This window comes from Nomascus leucogenys, chromosome 1a (genome assembly GCF_006542625.1).
Source record: "Nomascus leucogenys isolate Asia chromosome 1a, Asia_NLE_v1, whole genome shotgun sequence".
NCBI classification, from domain to species: Eukaryota; Metazoa; Chordata; class Mammalia; order Primates; family Hylobatidae; genus Nomascus; species Nomascus leucogenys.
Window position 1 is genome coordinate 79017024 of NC_044381.1, and position 17935 is coordinate 79034958.

At 37.8% G+C, this 17935-nt stretch overlaps 1 protein-coding gene across 8 annotated transcripts in view; it reads left to right on the forward strand.

Annotated features, from left to right (window-relative positions):
• Positions 1-13387, forward strand: part of SYT16 (synaptotagmin 16) — a 311747-nt gene extending 298360 nt beyond the window's left edge. For 6 of the 8 annotated variants that reach the window (XM_030811810.1, XM_030811769.1, XM_030811791.1 and 3 more), the window contains one exon: positions 1225-2538. In XM_030811810.1, the coding sequence (XP_030667670.1) occupies positions 1225-1538 (314 nt within the window). In that variant the 3' untranslated portion in view covers positions 1539-2538. Of the gene's footprint in view, positions 1-1224 lie in introns of all 8 variants that reach the window. The other 2 variants (XM_030811764.1, XM_030811786.1) reach the window with 2 other exon arrangements.
• The last annotated feature ends 4548 nt before the right edge of the window (positions 13388-17935 follow it).

Here is a 17935-nt window from a genome sequence, read left to right on the forward strand (position 1 = left end):
TGAGAGTGACATGGCCAGTTCTGTATTTTACAGAGATTGCTGTGGCAGTCCCCTGACTAGGAGGTCAGTGAGGAAACCTGAGGTAATATAGGTGAGAAATGCTGGCAACCTGAGCTTACAGTGTACACAAAGGTCAGAGGCACTGGGGATGGAAAGAAGTGGGTAGATTTGGGAGCTGTTTGAGAATTAGAGTCAACAGAACGTGGCAACTGATTGGGTGGACTGGGAATGAAGAAGTCAGTCTTGTGAAAAATGAGGTCCTGATTTCTCACTTGGATAATTTGGTGAACGATGCTGCTATTCACAGGAATAGGGAACACTGGAACAGCAAACGTTTAGAGTTGGGGGCATATTGAGTGTAAGATTAGTGTAGGATTTCAAGAGAAGAAGTGTAGTATTCAGTTGGATCTCGAGTTTGGGAGATAAGTTGAGGCCAGACCTATGGACTTGGTAGATGTCACTGAAACTATGGGAGTGGATGAGATGGTCCAAAGGATATGTAGACGCCTGGGCAACATAGGGAGACCCTATTTCTACAAAAAGTTAAAAAATTAGCTGGGCATGATGGTGCATGATTGTGGTTCTAGCTACTCAGGAGGCTGATGGGGTAGGATCGCTTTGGGCCCAGAAGTCAAGGCTTTAGTGAGCTGTGATCATGCCACTGCACCCCAGCCTGGGCAACAGAGCAAGACCTTGTCTGTCTGTCTGTCTGTCTGTCTCTCTCTCTCACACACACACACACACACGCACACACACATACACACACATATGAATATGTAGAGAGTGAGAAAAGAATTCTCCAATTCAGGCATAAAATAACAATTTGATTATGAAAAAAATCATGTAGAGCAAAATGTGTATATTTATCTTGTTACATAAATAAATGTAGATGAAGAACTGTGCCTGCCCACAAGCACCATTGCACATATGCCTGTGCGCGAATGTATACACTCTGTGCACGGAGAGGTACTAATAAACATCAGCAATGTGTGCTGGATAGTGAGCCACATGAAACATTAGGTATTCAAGGTAATAATTCCCTTCCTTAATAACTCATGCAAGATGTGTTGCCCAACAGCAAGAACCAGGCTTAAGGATACTGATCAGTATGCTGGAAGGAGAGATTTGTAGCCCATATAAATGTTACAACTAGTCTAGCCAAACAGAGAGCACTAATGTTTCTTATCATCCCCACCCCACCCTTTTTTTTTTTTTTTGTCTTAGATACATATGGAAAACTCTTTCTCCTCAATTCTGTGGGTCAAGAGATGTCCCGTTGCAAGACGTCCATTCGGCGTGGTCAGCCCAATCCTGTCTATAAGGAGACCTTTGTTTTCCAGGTGGCCCTCTTTCAGCTGTCTGATGTCACGTTGATGATTTCCGTTTATAACAGGCGTACTATGAAGCGTAAAGAGATGATTGGCTGGATTGCCCTGGGCCAGAACAGCAGTGGAGAGGAGGAACAAGATCACTGGGAGGAGATGAAGGAAACCAAAGGCCAGCAGATCTGCAGATGGCACACTTTGCTGGAATCCTAGGTTTGCTAACCTGCATTTGTGTGCTGTGTCCACCTTGGTTACCTATGTTGCTGTCTACTGACATCAAGTGTCCTGGCAAGGGTTTCAGGGTTTCAAAAACAGATTCCACTAACCCCTAGGACATTGTGAGTGGGAGTTTTGGGTTTCTCAATGGTTTGATTTGGATTTAAATATTGTAATTTTAAAAACACACATACACAATGAAGTGTCCATATGGAAAATGTTATACCACAATTAAGACCACTGATGAGTTAATTTGTGCCAATAGATCACTGAGTTTTAGTTCAGGGTATGGGGTGAAGCTTCTTCTGCTGTCTCTGTTTGCTTGAAGAGTAACCTGAGATTGCAAGGGAGCTGTTAATTGTTACTATTTGCAACCATTTAGGTGGATGAATCAGAATTTTCTTAATATGGTACAAAAACTCCAAAATATAGAAATGAATCAGATGCTGAGCCTCATAAAAGAATCTAACTCTAATCCATAAACTCTTATTTCACATTTTTCTCTTTATCAAAGAAACCTATTTACCTAACGAGTAAATATTATAAACTTGCACTTTTAAAATAAATTTGTATTAATTAAATACCTCTTTTATCTTATATTTTGTGGTTTCTATGAGATTTGGTTAGATGAATCATTTTGAAGCAAGAAAAGAGTTCAGAAACTACTGTTTTAAGACAACTTGTCTCCTTTTGAGTATGTAAGATTTCAAACTTGTAGCTTTCAAGGTTTTTATGCTGTCTTTCTCACCCAATAAGTTCTTACAGAATAAGAAAACGAAAAATAAGACTACTTCAGTCATAGATTTATTGATTTTTCTGATTCTGGTGTTCTTTTGGATTATACTTTTTCTATGTTCAATTATATATACTCATATATGAATATTTTGAATGTACTGCATGTAAACCATGCTCTTTTAAAATTGAGTATTTTCCATCACTAGAGCATAGTAAATTGTACACAGTGAGTCTTTAATAAATATTGATTTGATTGACTCTTCAAAGTGAACATGTTGTAACACCTGTGAATGGAGAAATATTTTCAGCTTGTGTGGAATGACATTAAGTTTTTCTCTGAGCATTTGAAGTGCCTATAACTGTCATTTTTTATGGCATTTGCAACAACATATATTAGTCACTACTTGCAATCTGGGCATGTGCCATTCAGAACACTGATCTTGTATGGTTATGAGCATGGGATTATACTTATGACTTAATTTGACATATTTATGCAGTGCATGTTTACTTTCCTTATTCATAGGTCTGGGCCCTTAATTTCAGTTACTTTCAATTGGCATTAATAAAAAAATAGGGAAAGAATGTATGTACATTTAATCCCTGCGCTCGATGTGCAGCTCTTCTGAGCAATTGCTCAGTCACCTATTTTTAGTTTCTGTGTTTCATTGTGGACTTTTTCCTGTCTGTGGGAAGAGTGATAGCTAGTGATGGCTGTATACAGTGAAAAACACATAACTCCTCCTCAGCTCCACGTTTTGACAGATTGTAAGCGTAGGCTGTAACACTTGAAGAACATATTTATTCCTTCCAGTGTGTAATGGTTATCCTGACAAGACCAGACTAGGGCACAGGATAACTCTACTATGCTTTCAGGGTTCAGTCTTTGAATGAAAGATTTCATATGGAAGAATGAGAATTTGTGAAATAAAATTAATACCTTAATTACTTTTCAGGTCATGGGAGTTTCATATATATGGCTGCTCAGTTATTAGGAATGTGTAATAAAACCATGTTCCTCTGGGTTTGTGCCCTGCCTTTCTTTGGGAGACCTCAGCGTGCTTTTCCAGCATTATATCCATTTACTGCTGAGTGGTCTTTGCAGCGCGGCTAAGTCATTGAGTAGAACTGAGTGCGATTGATTAAGTAGCAGCACAAAGAATTGGCTTTTCACATCTCTTACTCTTTATGCCTTGTGTTTAAAGGGAAGTAGAACAGCCTCGCTATGCTTTCCTTTATGCAGTAACATAATAGCAGCATTCATTTTAAAATTTACATTTGAAAAAAATCTGTATATATTGTACAGACAGCCCTGAATTTTTCCTTCTCATATTTTCCTGCTGCTGCATCCTTGTTTCGTGGTACCCAATAATCACCTATACTTCATTTTCTGTTCCCAAGACCCACCCATTTTTAAGGTTTTCGGCTGGTGTAGTGAAGATATTTGTGTGCTTGAACTGCCTTCCAATGGTCTGTTTATGATACAGTTTACAGGAATGCACACCATTTTAAGGGAAGGAATGCCTGAAAACATTTTTTATTTTTATAATTTTACTATGTTGGTGCTGCTCACCAAATAGGATGCATGTACATCTTGAATATACAGCAACATTCACCCTCAGCTGATTGTATAAATTTAAATGCTGAAGACAAGATATATAACAATATGTGGCTGATTTTTTTTTACCTTGATTTGAAATTCTAGTTTAGTAAGATCTTTTGATTTTGTGCACTTAAACTCCCTTATTTTCTTGGCAAAGTCTAGACACAAATGCATTTAACATGTTTTTCACTTGAGCTTTTACATTTGGTTTTCAAAAGAGTTATGAAAGATAATTAGTTGGTTCTGCAGTGAAAAACTGCTTGTGCCTATTTCTTCCAGCTAATGATTAATATCTCATAGGGAGATTTGACATTGAAGCAGCACTGGTTTTTATTGCTTGAGTCGGTCTTTCAGTGATTTTGCCTGAAGAGCATGCTTTTAAAATAATATCGTTAAGAGTAAATGATGCGCTGGGTTTATGGAAATCTGCTTTATAGTGTGCCTTCTTTTAGGGTGTGAGTTTACACTGAATTGAGAAATCCTGATTTCACCAATTACGGTGGTGGCTGTTGTACTCCCTGCTCCCCTCTGACTATTGTTGAATTTTTAAATGGACCATTCACCAGGCAGCCGAACACCTGCTCTCCGTTCCCTCTCCTTCACTGGCTCCCAGTGTGATGCACAGTTGTTTTGGACTCTGTTTTTGCTGATGCTGCGTAACTGTTGGAGGTGGGGGTGTCTTGCCTTCCCTAACATAAGAAGAATTTGTAATGCCTTTGGATGTATTATACTCGGCATTCCACCTGCATGAAATCAGGGAAAGAATCATCACCATGTTTGTGAGAGGGAAAAGAGTATGGCATTGCATAGTCATTCACTTTAGGCACTATTAATTCTGACATCCTTCATTGAAAATTAACTGACATCAAATGTCAATATTCTCCATAGTCCTAGGTGCCAGTGAGCCTGAAACACAGCTTCTGCCTTTTCAATGTGTAGATTTCATAATATTTTACAAATTACTGTTACCTCTTGTGCAGTCACTGTGCTTTAGATGACCTTATCTGAGAACCAAAATTCTTTTCTTTCCAGATGAAGTACTATTTAAGTAGAAACTAGCATTAGGTTAAATAAAAGTGCTTCTCTGATAGCCACCAGTTTGATTTAATTGATGATTCGGTGTGGACATCACTGCGGGTTTCCAAAAAAACTGGTTATCCTTTTGCAGCAGAGGACTTTGTATTTTAAAAGCAGAAAAGTAAGTAGGAAAGGATTATTTGTAATTGTCATAAAACCAGATGGAGGCATATTCTTTACTGATAAAGAAACAGGACTAGAACATGCATGTGGTATCTCCTTTTGTTTTGAGGAAACTGTGGTTAAAGAACATTCTATTCTATTTGATCTAAGAGCAAAGCAATTGATGGATAATCCTGAAATGGTAAAAGTGTTTTTGTCTTAAAAATTATTCATTTGGGCAAAGTCATTTACAACAAAATAAAAAGGTCATACAGCACACCTATGGAAGAATTAAAGAATAAATAAATGTGCTGGATACATTTAGCATCCTCCAGTGAGTAGTATGTAAGGAGAGTAAACTAATAAACCAAAATACATATCAGATCAACTTGCTATCACCTTTCTAAAACTTGTAGAATTCTGAAAAATATTTAAAGATGGGAGAAACGAAACTGTCCTAAGGCAATGAGATTGGCATAGCACAGTGAAGTTGGCACAAACTGTGATCCTAGCCTGGGTTTACATGAAACTCTGCTGTGTGGCCTTAAGAAAATTACTTAACCAGCCTGTGTCCTGGTTTCTTCAACTGGAAAATGGAAATAATACCTACCTCATTAGGTGTCTTAAAAGATATCAGTGAAATCACAGATGTAATGCGCCAAGCATAGAGCCGGGCATGTAGTTAGCATTCCATAGTTCCTCCTTACAGTCATGCCTGAAAAAGAAAATATTTAAGATGTATCTTCTCTTTCTAGCAAATGTTACTATAACACTAGAGAAAAACGAAAACCAACGTTCAGATACTGTAACAAGGATAGGCTCATGAAGCCAGGCTGGATTTGTAAATAAAGGAGGCTTCATCAGGACAGCCTAATCAGAGATAAGCCTGGTATGTGGAGGAAATTGAGCCTTAATAGAGTCCAACTGTGGCAGAACCAAGTCTTTGCATTTATCCCCTTAGTTTGGAGGGAGTACAAATCCTTGATGGTTTGTGTGTACCTGCTGATCGATCACAAACAAGGCCTCTCCTTGTCTCCAGTTCTCTTATTCATAAATGGACAAGGCACCTTGTTGCCTTTATCAAAAGAGTTGGTGACAATGGCAGTTTGACTACATATTTCAACTGTGATCCAAAAAAGTAAAATAAATGTGATACTATACTGAGACTCTTTTAAAAATGGGTAACACTTTCTTTAAAACCTACATTATATATCCATTTTATATCCTGATAGCCAAACATTTAAAAATACTCTAATAACACAGCTCTCAAAACGTATGTGTTTGACTGGAATGTTCTATTCAGAACAAATTATCACTGTTTCCCTTATGAGATCATAATGAAAGAGATTCAGTTGATACTACTTTTTAAAATGGTTTTTAAGAGTGGCTTGTTGATATAATAGCATGTCCACTTGTTTTCAAGTGATTCAAACCTTGAGTAAAAAGAGTTTCTGGAGAATTTAGAAAAATCTTTGTTGACATTTAATCTAGAGAAGTCTTCAGGAGCAAACCACTTCAAATTTAGTGTAACCAGGTGCCATGAATCAGTCATGTGCTACTTGTGGTTTTAAACGAAACATGATTCTGGGATGAGAAGTGCAAGGCTACACTCCTAATATAATCAAATTCCCAAAGCACTGTTTTGAGTCCTCAGTATCCCAATTAAGGAGAAACATGAAGACATTGGAGAATCACTTAGCTTAGGGCTTTTAGTAGGGAATAATTAAACATGTAGGGAAGGTGAAGGAGTTAGATGGGAGGGAAGAAGGCTGAGGAGATTTCTAGTAACAATGATCCAGAAGTTCTAACCAGGGGGCTGCTGCACACTTTCTCTTCTTGACCACATGGATAGATTTCAGAGCATCCCCCTAAGTCAAGTCTGGAGAATTATGTGAAGGTTGTTTCTCATTAATTCAAAATGTATTCATTTGTCTAGCACTATGCTATCTGGGCTGGCACAGAACTTAAAATCTCTTTAGAGTGCTATGAGTGCACATTGAAGCAGTTAGTCGTCATTATACAATGATGCTTACCAATATACAACTGTTAAGTTAGTCTAACTATGTGCCATAAACAGTAGAGTTCCTTGTTACTAGTATTGGAAGGTGAAACATTGGCTGAATTTATTGGGGCAAGCGTCTAGGAAGCCTTGGACTGGCAGTGAGTCTTGGTTGCATTATATGGGAAATTTGTGGGGATGGGGGTGTCAGAGAATTATCATCTTTGGAAGTTTTTTAAAATAGAAAAATGTACTTGAAGTCTTGGTTCTGCTAAAGAAGAATGAGAGGACACCCACGAATATACCCTTTATAAAGTTCCTTCTAATATTTAGGTGTAACGTTAAAAAAGAATCAACAATAACACTCCAGGCCTGTCCTCTTCCACTTTGGACATTTTTTCCACATTGATTTTTCTCTGCATCATAGAAAGGTTTCTCTGAAGAGTTCCTATTTGGGTTTTGTTTAGGGCTTTGGGGATGCCTGCAGGCTCGGGGCGAGTTTCCTCTCCTATGGTGCTTTGACTGTTTTTGTTTCCCTTGGGTCACAAAACCGTATCCTAGACACACAGACAATAATCACCTTATTTATATCCACTGTGGAACCTGTGAAACAGCTCGAGGCTTTATAGAACAAGCCCATAGGCAGTCATGGAGATCTGAGGCCCTTCTTGGAATGACGCCGCTAACTTGCTAACTGCTTTCCATTGCTCACTAATGCTACCTTAAGGTTTCTCCATGGGAATTTTTACTTCATGCCTTTGAGTGACAGTGTTACCAGTTTCACCTTGAGGATGATGAGAAGGCTGACTTCCCATTGTATTGCCATATTTATGCATTATTTTTGTTTACTTCACTTCCCCCTTGAAGTATCTAGTTGCTGGGTTTTTTTTTGTTGTTTTATACAAAATTTATTCATTCAAAAAGACCTTTATAGGTTGGGCATGGTGGCTCACACCTGTAATCCCAGCACTTTGGGAGGCCGAGGTGGGAGAACAGCTTGTGTTCAGGATTTCTAGACCAGCCTGGGCAACATGGTGAGGTCTTGTCTCTACAAAATACCAAAAATTTGCTGGGTATGGTGGTGTGCGCCTATAGTCCCAGCTCCTTAGGAGGCTGAGGTGGGAGGATTGCTTGAGCCTGTGAGGTCAAGGCTGCAGTGAGCCGGGATCATACCACTGCATTCAGCCTGGGTAGCAGAGTGAGACTGTCTCAAAAAAACCAAAAAACAAGACCTTTTTAAGCGTAAATGTTCCAGACTCAGGGTTAGGGGTTGGAGAATGGCAGATGGATAAAATAGTTTAAGTTCAACAATATTTTTTTTGTTTCTAAATATTCTTTTTAAAAACCAGAGTCTGATAAGAAATCTAGGTAAATAATAAGATCTTTTATTAACCTTGAATTTTTGGCTTAATGTATTTCTGTAATTGTCTCTTTCCCCCTTTGAAAGGCAGAAGATTTAGGGAAGGTGAAAGTTATTACCCTGTCTCTAATTAAGAAATAGATACACTTATTTGTCAGTCTATGCTTTCATTCAAAATAAATGGATATGTTTTGTATCTGGGGGAGGAAATGCATCATTCCATTCCAGGAGTGAAAAGAATTATAGCATCAAATAGGATATTTAGTATTCTTGACTTTTATAATTAAATACTGCATGCCCTTTGCAAGACAGTAAGTTAGATCCTGGAATGCTAGGTCTGTACAAACTTGACACATTTCTTACAAGCTCTGTGTTTTAATAGTCAAAGGCATTGCTACCCTTTGCTTTTTGAAAGAGTGAACTGGTAACAGTAGCCGCCAGAGAGGTGACAATCTAAACAAAGAGCCCTGCTTACCTCTCTGTGACTAAAACTAGTCTTAAAAACTGAATACATTTGGGGCATCCTTATGAAATAGGTAAAGGTCAACATTGGGAGTGTCCCTACCTTGGCAGATAGACCAATACTTTTTTCCTAGACTCAACCCATTTTTAAAGCAGGAGTTTTTCCAATGGATTTATTGTTTGTAATTCTACTCAATATGTCTTAGTACATGCAAATTAACTCAAAATCTTTGGTGGCCTAAAAATTCTGACTGAAAGCAAGTTTTTCGTGTTGCCCAGTTGATAGTCCATAATAAAAAATGTACATATCTTGTTTAGTAAAGATCTTGATGTCTGAGAATATCAGAAGCCTGCCAGTAAACACTTGGATTAGGTGAGGAAGATGTACATTAAAAGATATTTTCATGTAAGTTATTTTAAGATAGTTGCATTCTAGGACCATGTTTCTTTTTTGAGAGTGTTTCTTTGTCAAGTTCCTTATAGCCAAATGCCTTGACCAAAGCTTACTAATTTTGCCACATTTCCTTGTGGGTTATGATAATCTTTATTAATTCACAACTCTGTAAAATTATAATAGTCTTTTATTATGCCACCATGTGAATGCAGCCGCAAATTCAATTTTGTGAAATACAAAGTCCTTTCCAGAATTTTAAAACTTAATTTCAGTATAGATTTTAAGTTTGTGAATAAGAAATTAGTATTTGTATACCTTGTTGTGAAAGAGGTTTCTGTTACAATATTTTCTGTTATAGTTTTGGGATACGATTTGACCTGCATTTTCGGGCAAAAGCTGGTCTTTGAGATCTACTTTTTAAGAAAATTAATAAATTTTATTTTTTAGGGTTTTAGGTTCACAGCAAAATTGATCCTAAAATACAGAGAGTTCTCATATACTCCAAACACAACCTTCTCCCCCGTGAACATTTTGAACACCACAGTGGTATATTTGTTACAGCTGATGAACCTTCATTGACATATCATTATCACCCAAAGCGCGTAGTTCATATTAAGGTTCATTCTTGGTGTTGTGTATTTTATGGGTTTTGACCAATGCACAATGACGTGTGTCCATTATTGTAGTATTATACAGAAGATTTTCACTGCCCTAAAAATCCTCTGTGCTCTGCCTATTCATTCCTTCCTCCCACCTAAGCCCTGGCATCCACTGGTCCTTATGCTGTCCCTATAGTTTTGCCTTTTCCAGAATGTCATACAGTATGTAGCCTTTTCAGATTGGCTTTTTTTTTTTTTTCACTTAGGGGTAGTCATGTAAGTTTTCATGTCTTTTTGTGGCTTGATAGTTCATTTATTTTAAGTGCTGAATAATATTTCATTGTCTGGTTGTATCACCATTTATGACCTATTTGCTTTTATTTCTAGTTCCAGTTGCTATGGCAAATTTTATTAAAGTGTATGCTCTCAGGAAAAGCTTCATATATTTTATGTGATCCATCAAATAAAATGTAGCAACTTCCAGTCTAGAATAAATTTCACCTATATGATATTGAGCTTATTTTACATTGGAGGAGGAGATTTATGAAAAAATATAATAATTTCATAATTTATATTACCCTATCTACGAGTTTTTCCCTCCATTGGAATCTAAACAGAAAGTTCTGAAGGTTACGAAGATGTGATCCCAAATTTAGTAACTCTGTAGTGTCTTCTTTTGTTGAGCAATGAGTTAAATACCTGTCGAGAAAAAGTGCTAATTATGTTATTACTGATTCATGATAGAAAATCACCTTCTGTTGCTAGTTTATATGACTTTACATTTACCACTCCTGCCAAGAGAAAGGAAGCTTTGTGATTGTGCCCCGTCATAGTTAATTGTACAAATCAATTAAAAATGGTATGTAAGCATCTGGCTCACACAGCAGCTCTGAATTCTGAATGAAAAGATAACCCATGCTAATGTATAGGTTGCATGAACAAGTAGATGTGTGTTGGAAAGATAACACTGATAGTCACTCCGGGTGAAGGGGGAGGCCTGGCCAATGATTCGTATCCGAGAAACATTTTGAGATTATTTATACGTCTTCTGACTGCTCTTTGCTTTGTAGCTAGAGCAACTTGCAGAACCTGGCATTATTGCAGAGATGAAGGTATAGTTGTGTAAAGAATACTGGATTAAAGTTGATGAGGCCTGTGTTCTGAGATCAAATCTTCCACTAATGAGCTCAAAAATAAATATTAAGTCACAATTTCTTCAAGCCTTCATTGTTGCATCTATCAGATGGGAATAGTAATACTCATTTTACCTATTTTTACCAGGTGGTTGTAGGAACAGGATTCATTCATTCCTTCATTAATATAATGAACACTTTGAGACCCCACTATATAACAGGGCCATAAATATGACAAGGTGATAGATGGAAAGACATTTTGCAGAATTTTTGAAGACTTGCAGTGTTTTTGAAGACTACAGGATAGTTTGTTATTTTTATATTAAGGTCATATCAACTCTTTATGTCAATATTTCCAAGTATTTGACACTTTTAGACCTCTGCCAATCAGTGGGCCATATTCATAGAATGTCAGTAATTTGTCTGAATACAAGTTATAGTTGAATGGTCTTTAGCCGTTCTGTCTCTGAGAAGCTAGAAATAAAATATTAGGTTATAATTTTTTTGTTCAAACACGGATCATATAACAAACTGCAAATCCATGTTTTCAGCGGGTTCGCCAACCTTTGAATTGAATGCAGACCTTTCTTTAGAACAGCCTAACTTTGAGTACAGGGAAAGTATTAAATGAAATAGCTTTTCCTCCCCTACAAAGTGGATTTGAATACAGTACTTAGAAAAATTCTTCCCCTGCCAAAAAAGGTCCTTCAATCTACTTTATTATTTTTCTTTTGAAGAATCAATCTTGTCCATCTCTCTCCTCCCAAGTGACTTTCCTCACTCATGTAATCATTTTCTTCATAAATGCCATTTTATTATCCCACAGAAAAAGTAAAGATTTACAAAATCATTTTTAAGGTACATCCAAGATTTCATAGCAATATTTTATTTGTGTTCACAGTGCAAGATAAATCTGACTTTCTCAATATTTTTGGTCTTCATATGGCATCTGAAACAGTTGTTCACATTCACACATTTATGTTTCACCATATGCATACTGTGTACAGCTCTGTTGTTCTAAAATATTTTATTGGTTTTCCTTTATATCTCAACTTTTGATGGGTGTCCTTGAAGAACTTTCATGAAAAAAATGTAAATGTGAATGATTCATTCATTTTGAACATATGTAACTATTTTAGGAGATTTTCAGGAGATTTTACCCTACATGGAGTACACTGTTCTTAGCAGGGAATGTGCTTTATATTACTATTCTACTCACAGCTGGATGCTGCAGATGTATTAACATTGTAAACGTGTATTTTTTCTATTCTATGCTTACTTTAATATATTATTTCTATGTACTAGACTGTGCTGAGTTTTGGTGGTTGTCAAAGGCAGTCAATAATTTTGTAAATTTCACTTTTGTGGATAGTTAAGTATAACATGGTTTAGTATAAAATCTGGTCTTCCTCTAGATTTCTAAGTCACTGGAAGAATTTCTTGGCAAATTGATTGTTCAAGGCCAGTTTTGTTAGTTGTAAGGTGGAAGCCACCCCAATCCTCTCCCAGTGTTTCGTAGGCATTTTCAGACCTGGATGCTATTATAGTTCCTCCTCTAGTTTTCCAGTAGAGAATTCCTATGTGGTCCAGAGGTTCAAGAGAGAGAGAGAAAAAATTTCTCCTCAGAAGAATTGAACCCTTATTTTAGAAACTTCTGACAATCTTCAGAACATTCCATGTGGGTGTCCTTGTGTTTCTCATAGTATGACTTATTGACTCATGGTGTCTCTTATTAAAGAAGCATGAATGTATCACTAGCTGTTACCAGAACAAACAGCTGTAGAATGTAATGACCCATCCTATTTCTAAATTTACTTCTATCAGTGGATAATTTGTGTATAGGAAAAGGTGTGGAAATTTTTTAATTGTTAAAAACTAGAATACCTTTCTACCTTTTGTAGTCTTTAAGATTTCATAAAAATGGTTTTAATGTATTACTATCTTACTATTACGTATTGTGTTTAAACAAGACCAATCAGTGAAATATTGAATGTCAATACTTTTTGTTAGAAACGCCCTTTGAAAATGTTAGAAAATGTAAAACTTTACCTGTGACAAGGAATAAATTCATGATTAGAAGAATTATACTGTTTTTCTTGTGCAAATAATACTTAAGGCAGATGTTCAGTCTTACAGTGATGTTGGAAAGCATATTTTATGCAGTCTAAACACTATTTCTGTATTAGATATTTAAATGCATGAGGATAAATTCTAATTGCTTTTTGTTTAAAACAGAAACATAGAAGAAGCATTAGCCCCAGTTTGTATAAAATGTCTGCTGCAACTGAATTCATGATAGTTCATGAAAACCGAAAATCATTCCAATTTTGTAAAACTGCTGCTACTGGTTTTATCAATAAAGTTTTAGCAGATGGCTTATATGTACATGTGTGAAAATTTTTTATGTTAAAAAAAGATACAGTTTTGCAGCATCAACATGCAAATTTTATGGGCCTGAATGATACTGCTTATTTTAGTATATACAAAAACCATTAACTTCAAAACCATACCAACTGCAGACATATATTTTAGAACTATAAGCATTACATGTACGATCCATACAGTTTATTTGGTTTCAGGGTGCTGTAGGCTTTTATGGTGAACACATATGCAAATCAACATATATCAGTTCAAATGCTGACTTGAAGAACATCAGGTAAGGATCACCTGAATTAATTAAATTGCATCTAAAGGGGATTCTGAGAAGGCAAAATGCAAAGTGTAGGTGTTCATGTACAAAAGTGTATGTAATTCCTCATTAGAGAAGCTCTTGTCCAGAACACTTTCCCCTCTATGAATACCCAGTTCTCAGAAGTTTGCAAGGCTCAGATGCAACAAGCTAGAAGTAGAGGGAGCTGAGTTATTTTATTCAGACACCTACATAGCACTCAAAACATGGCTGACTTCCCCCAAACAGGAAAGCATAGAGAAATACAATTCTATAGATGTTTCAGTGACAATTTTAAAACAATTTTACAATTCTGTATTAGTTGAGGTAATGTTACCTGTTGTAATAACCCAAAATGTCAGTTGACTCCCATAAGAAAGGTTTATTTCTCCCTAATCTGGGATGTTTTTGGCCATTCAGTTTTATTCTAGCAGTATGTCAGGGATTGAGGCTCCTTTTGTGATTTGGTCATTCAGAGTCCTTGTGGACTTTGAAGGAACGTATTGCCATGCAAATGGAGGAAGAAAAGCCGTGAGGGTGAAATGATGTGTTTTAGGGGACAGGCTTAGAGGTGCTGCTCTTCACTTCTGCCCAAACTCCATTGGCCAGAACTAGTCTAATGGGTCCACCTATATTTAAGAAGGCTGGGAATTGTAGTTTATTTATACGCCCGAGAAAATGAAACAGTATTGGTAAGACTCCCGTTAAGTCAGTTAAGTTACGGCATACTTACTTTTTTAAAAAAATTATTTGAAATGTTGTGGTACTGGTGATTATTTATGAAAAGCTTGCCAATGGCAAGCTTATTGGTTGCTTAAGTTCTTTCTAACCCATGACAGCGCTAGAACACTATGGGCTGATTAAGGGTTCTACTTCTACTTGTACATCCATAGTCACCTTAGACTTAGACCATTTCAACACTGTGAAGGAGCATTGTTGCAGATAAAGACCATTTGAGTTTACATTTCCAAAGCCACAGGGCAAAGAGTTTTGAGCTAGTAGGCTGAGCAAGGTTGACCACTTCTACGTGTGTCTGTGCGCTAGTAGGTACATACATATATGGCATACCGAAAACATTAAAGCAAATATATGAGCAAAAGAAGAATAATGCAGAGGAAACATTTTTCCACATATGAATCTTAGAGTATGTCATCTGGAGAGCTTAAACTTGGCAAATGATTGCTATCTTGTGACATTGCTTCGACACAGGCTTATCCATGCTGAAATGTTAAAATAATTGAGACAGCCATCTATGACTCTGGTTCTTTGGTTCTTTTTTTTGTCTTTTGTAGTAATTAAAAAATCCCGTGTAGCATTTTATTGATAAGTCAAATAAGTCAAATCACATGGTATGTATCGTAAGCTTCATAGTCTCCTTACAGATTCTCTGGAGTTGCTCCAGAAAGATTCAGAAATATGGCTCAAGGGGAAGTTTGGGTGACATTTCACAGTGCTGATAAATTTTAATGTGCATTCCACTACATAATAAAACATCTGATTCTTTTCAGCAAACAGATAAGAAGTAGGAGACAGGATTGGCATTATATCTATGGTCATCTCGAGGAGGGACAAGACTGAGTGGTGAGAAGATTAGAATTTGGATAAATTCTAAGGTAGGTAGTATGGAATTTTACTGTGTATTTTAAAATCCAAAATTGCTTAGTGAAAGATTCTAATCTTACAAGGAGAATTGCAGAATTTATCAAATTATGTATTCAGACATAAATAACACAGTCAAGATTAAAATCATGCCTGTTTTCTAATTCCAGTTATGCCATCAAGGAATCCTGTGATCTTGGATTACCTTGACCTTTCTTTCGTGTCTTCCAACATCTGTTATATCTTGAGGTAGTCCCAGAGGAGGAGGGGATTTGGCAATTACTTGTTGAGTTAAACTGACAATAGGAAAGATTTCCTGGACTATTCAGATTAAAGTCTAACACTAGACATACCGTCCATACTGGTCAAATTACCTAGTTGCTCCCAAATACATTTTTTTTCTCCATAAGATATTGCGTGTGATTATGGAGGCTGCTTTTACCTGAAGTAGAGGAGTATTTTAACGAAAAATGAAACCGTTCATCTCGGAGGACTCACAACCACTTTAGAGGGTGTGGAAAGACGAGAATTAGAAAAAGATATAAATGACTTTAGGTGAGTATTTCCCAGTGCTATTAAAATGCAGGTAGTGACCTTTATAAGATGTTTTGAAAAGGAAAAAAAAAAGTCGCTTTATAAACACAATTCTCATTAAGGGAAGAAAACTATTTTCTGTATAATAGGCTTTCCCCCAGCTCCCCTCTTCTGCTTGAGTAACTGTAAAGACAGCAACTAGTGGCTGCCTTCACGGTTAGTGTAAGTTCATGAACTGATAGCTACGTAGCTAAGGTGAAAACAGGGACCTCAAACCAGGCAGGGTGGATTCATCTATTCCCATGCGTTCTTGGTTACCTTTGATGTACCAGGCACTGTGTGCTAGACAGTGGGGACACGGTGTTAACCAGGTGAACTAGCTTAAAATCTGGAGTGATGGATATTGTGAAACAGGATTGGTAGGGTGAATTGGGAATGTAATTAGGGGGCTAATGTAGTCGGTGGGAGGCTGTCAGGGGAAGCTGCTATGAGGAAGTGGTATTTAAGCTGAGATGTGAAAGCTGAGTAGGAGTAAGCCAGGTAAAAGGGAGGCACATTAAGATAGAAGAAACAGCATGTACAAAATACCTTAGGCAAGTGAGACCCTTCCCTATTCAAGGAAACTGAAAAAAGTCCAGCGTGACTGGACCTTAAAGAGCAAGGAGGAGAGTGTTTTGAGATGAGCTGGACAAGAAGACAAGGCTCATTGAGATATAAGCTGCAACTTGCCCTTATTCCAACTAAGAAGTAAGTAGCAATGGTGTGCTTCTGGCTAGGACCATCTCCTGGATTTGAAGTGTACCCGTCTCAAAGCCCCCTGTCATACCCGATAGCTGAAACTTTATGATCAGATCTTCAACCCACTTTGGTTTATTATTACTTCTTTAGACAGTTCGGTTTTAGGTTACCGGCTTTTTCAATCTTAGGGCTAACAAACTGTTAGCTTTGCCACAGGCGTTCAGTAGGTGCTGAGAGAGCAAGCAGGGGGCCCTGAGAGTGGTGGGGTCGCTGGTGTAGCCCCTTCCGCCTCACAGAGTGCCAGCCACCACAGGAATCAACGTAACACTGCACAGCAGCCCTGCCCTGGCTCCAAAGACAGCAACTTTCCTTTCTAATTGATTCCCAGTAGTGCTGTCTTCCTTCCAGGCCCTGGTGTGACTCTACAGGGAACCAGGGAAGTGATGGGTCTCTTCTTCAGTGCGATTCTCTCTCCGAAGATAGCTTTGGGTAACATTTCTCTAGTAGATTTTTCATCTTCCCTTCTTTAATTTGGCTTACTGGCTACCCAAATTGCCCACTTTGATGTTCTAATCATCCCCCATCCCCAAGAAAACAGCCCTATTTAACAACAACAACAAAAGCAATGTAAAACATAAAAACATAGCTTGAGATATGAGAAATTATGCAATCATTTGGGTAAATTTATACTAAAGTGTACATGTACACTAAAGTATACTAAAGGCTAAAACATGCACACCTCTAGTCTCCTTTGTGAAAGATACCTTTGCTTTTGTGCATTTTCATGTTAAAGAAGTTTGTTGGCCTGCGGTTTTCATTAGCTGTTGGACCAAAATGAAGACTTTCTAATTGTGTGAGGGACGTGTTTTAGACCACAAGAACTTTTTTTTTTTTTTTTTTTTTTTAAATCTGAGGCACCCTGCCAGTAGGCAGCCACAGACAACGCCAAAAGGAATTAGACTCTAGGCTGATTTTTATGGATTAGTTAATATATCCCTCCTCAGAATCTATCAAGTGCTCAAACCTGCAGACACAAACACGAACACACAAGGGAGGAGGGTCCCAGAAGGCGGAAGATCCCGTACTGCTCATCCCCAAACGCCTCATCCCGGGTCACACCCACGAACTCATCCGGTTCTCTCTTCTCAGGATCCTACTCCAAGGCGAAGAGTATCCCAGAGAAAGGGTCAGGGTCTAAAAAAAAAAAAAAAAAAACATTGAGTCAAACCCCGCTGCTTCCTCAGCCGCTTAAAGTGCCGCCCCACCCCTCCCGCCAAACCCGACCTCCGCAGGGGACACCGAGCCAAGGCCTGCGGCGAGTGACCTGCCCGGGGAGGCGCGGGGCCGCTCACCTACCCGGGCCCGCGGCTCTCGCCCAGCCCCAGCCTCCCAGC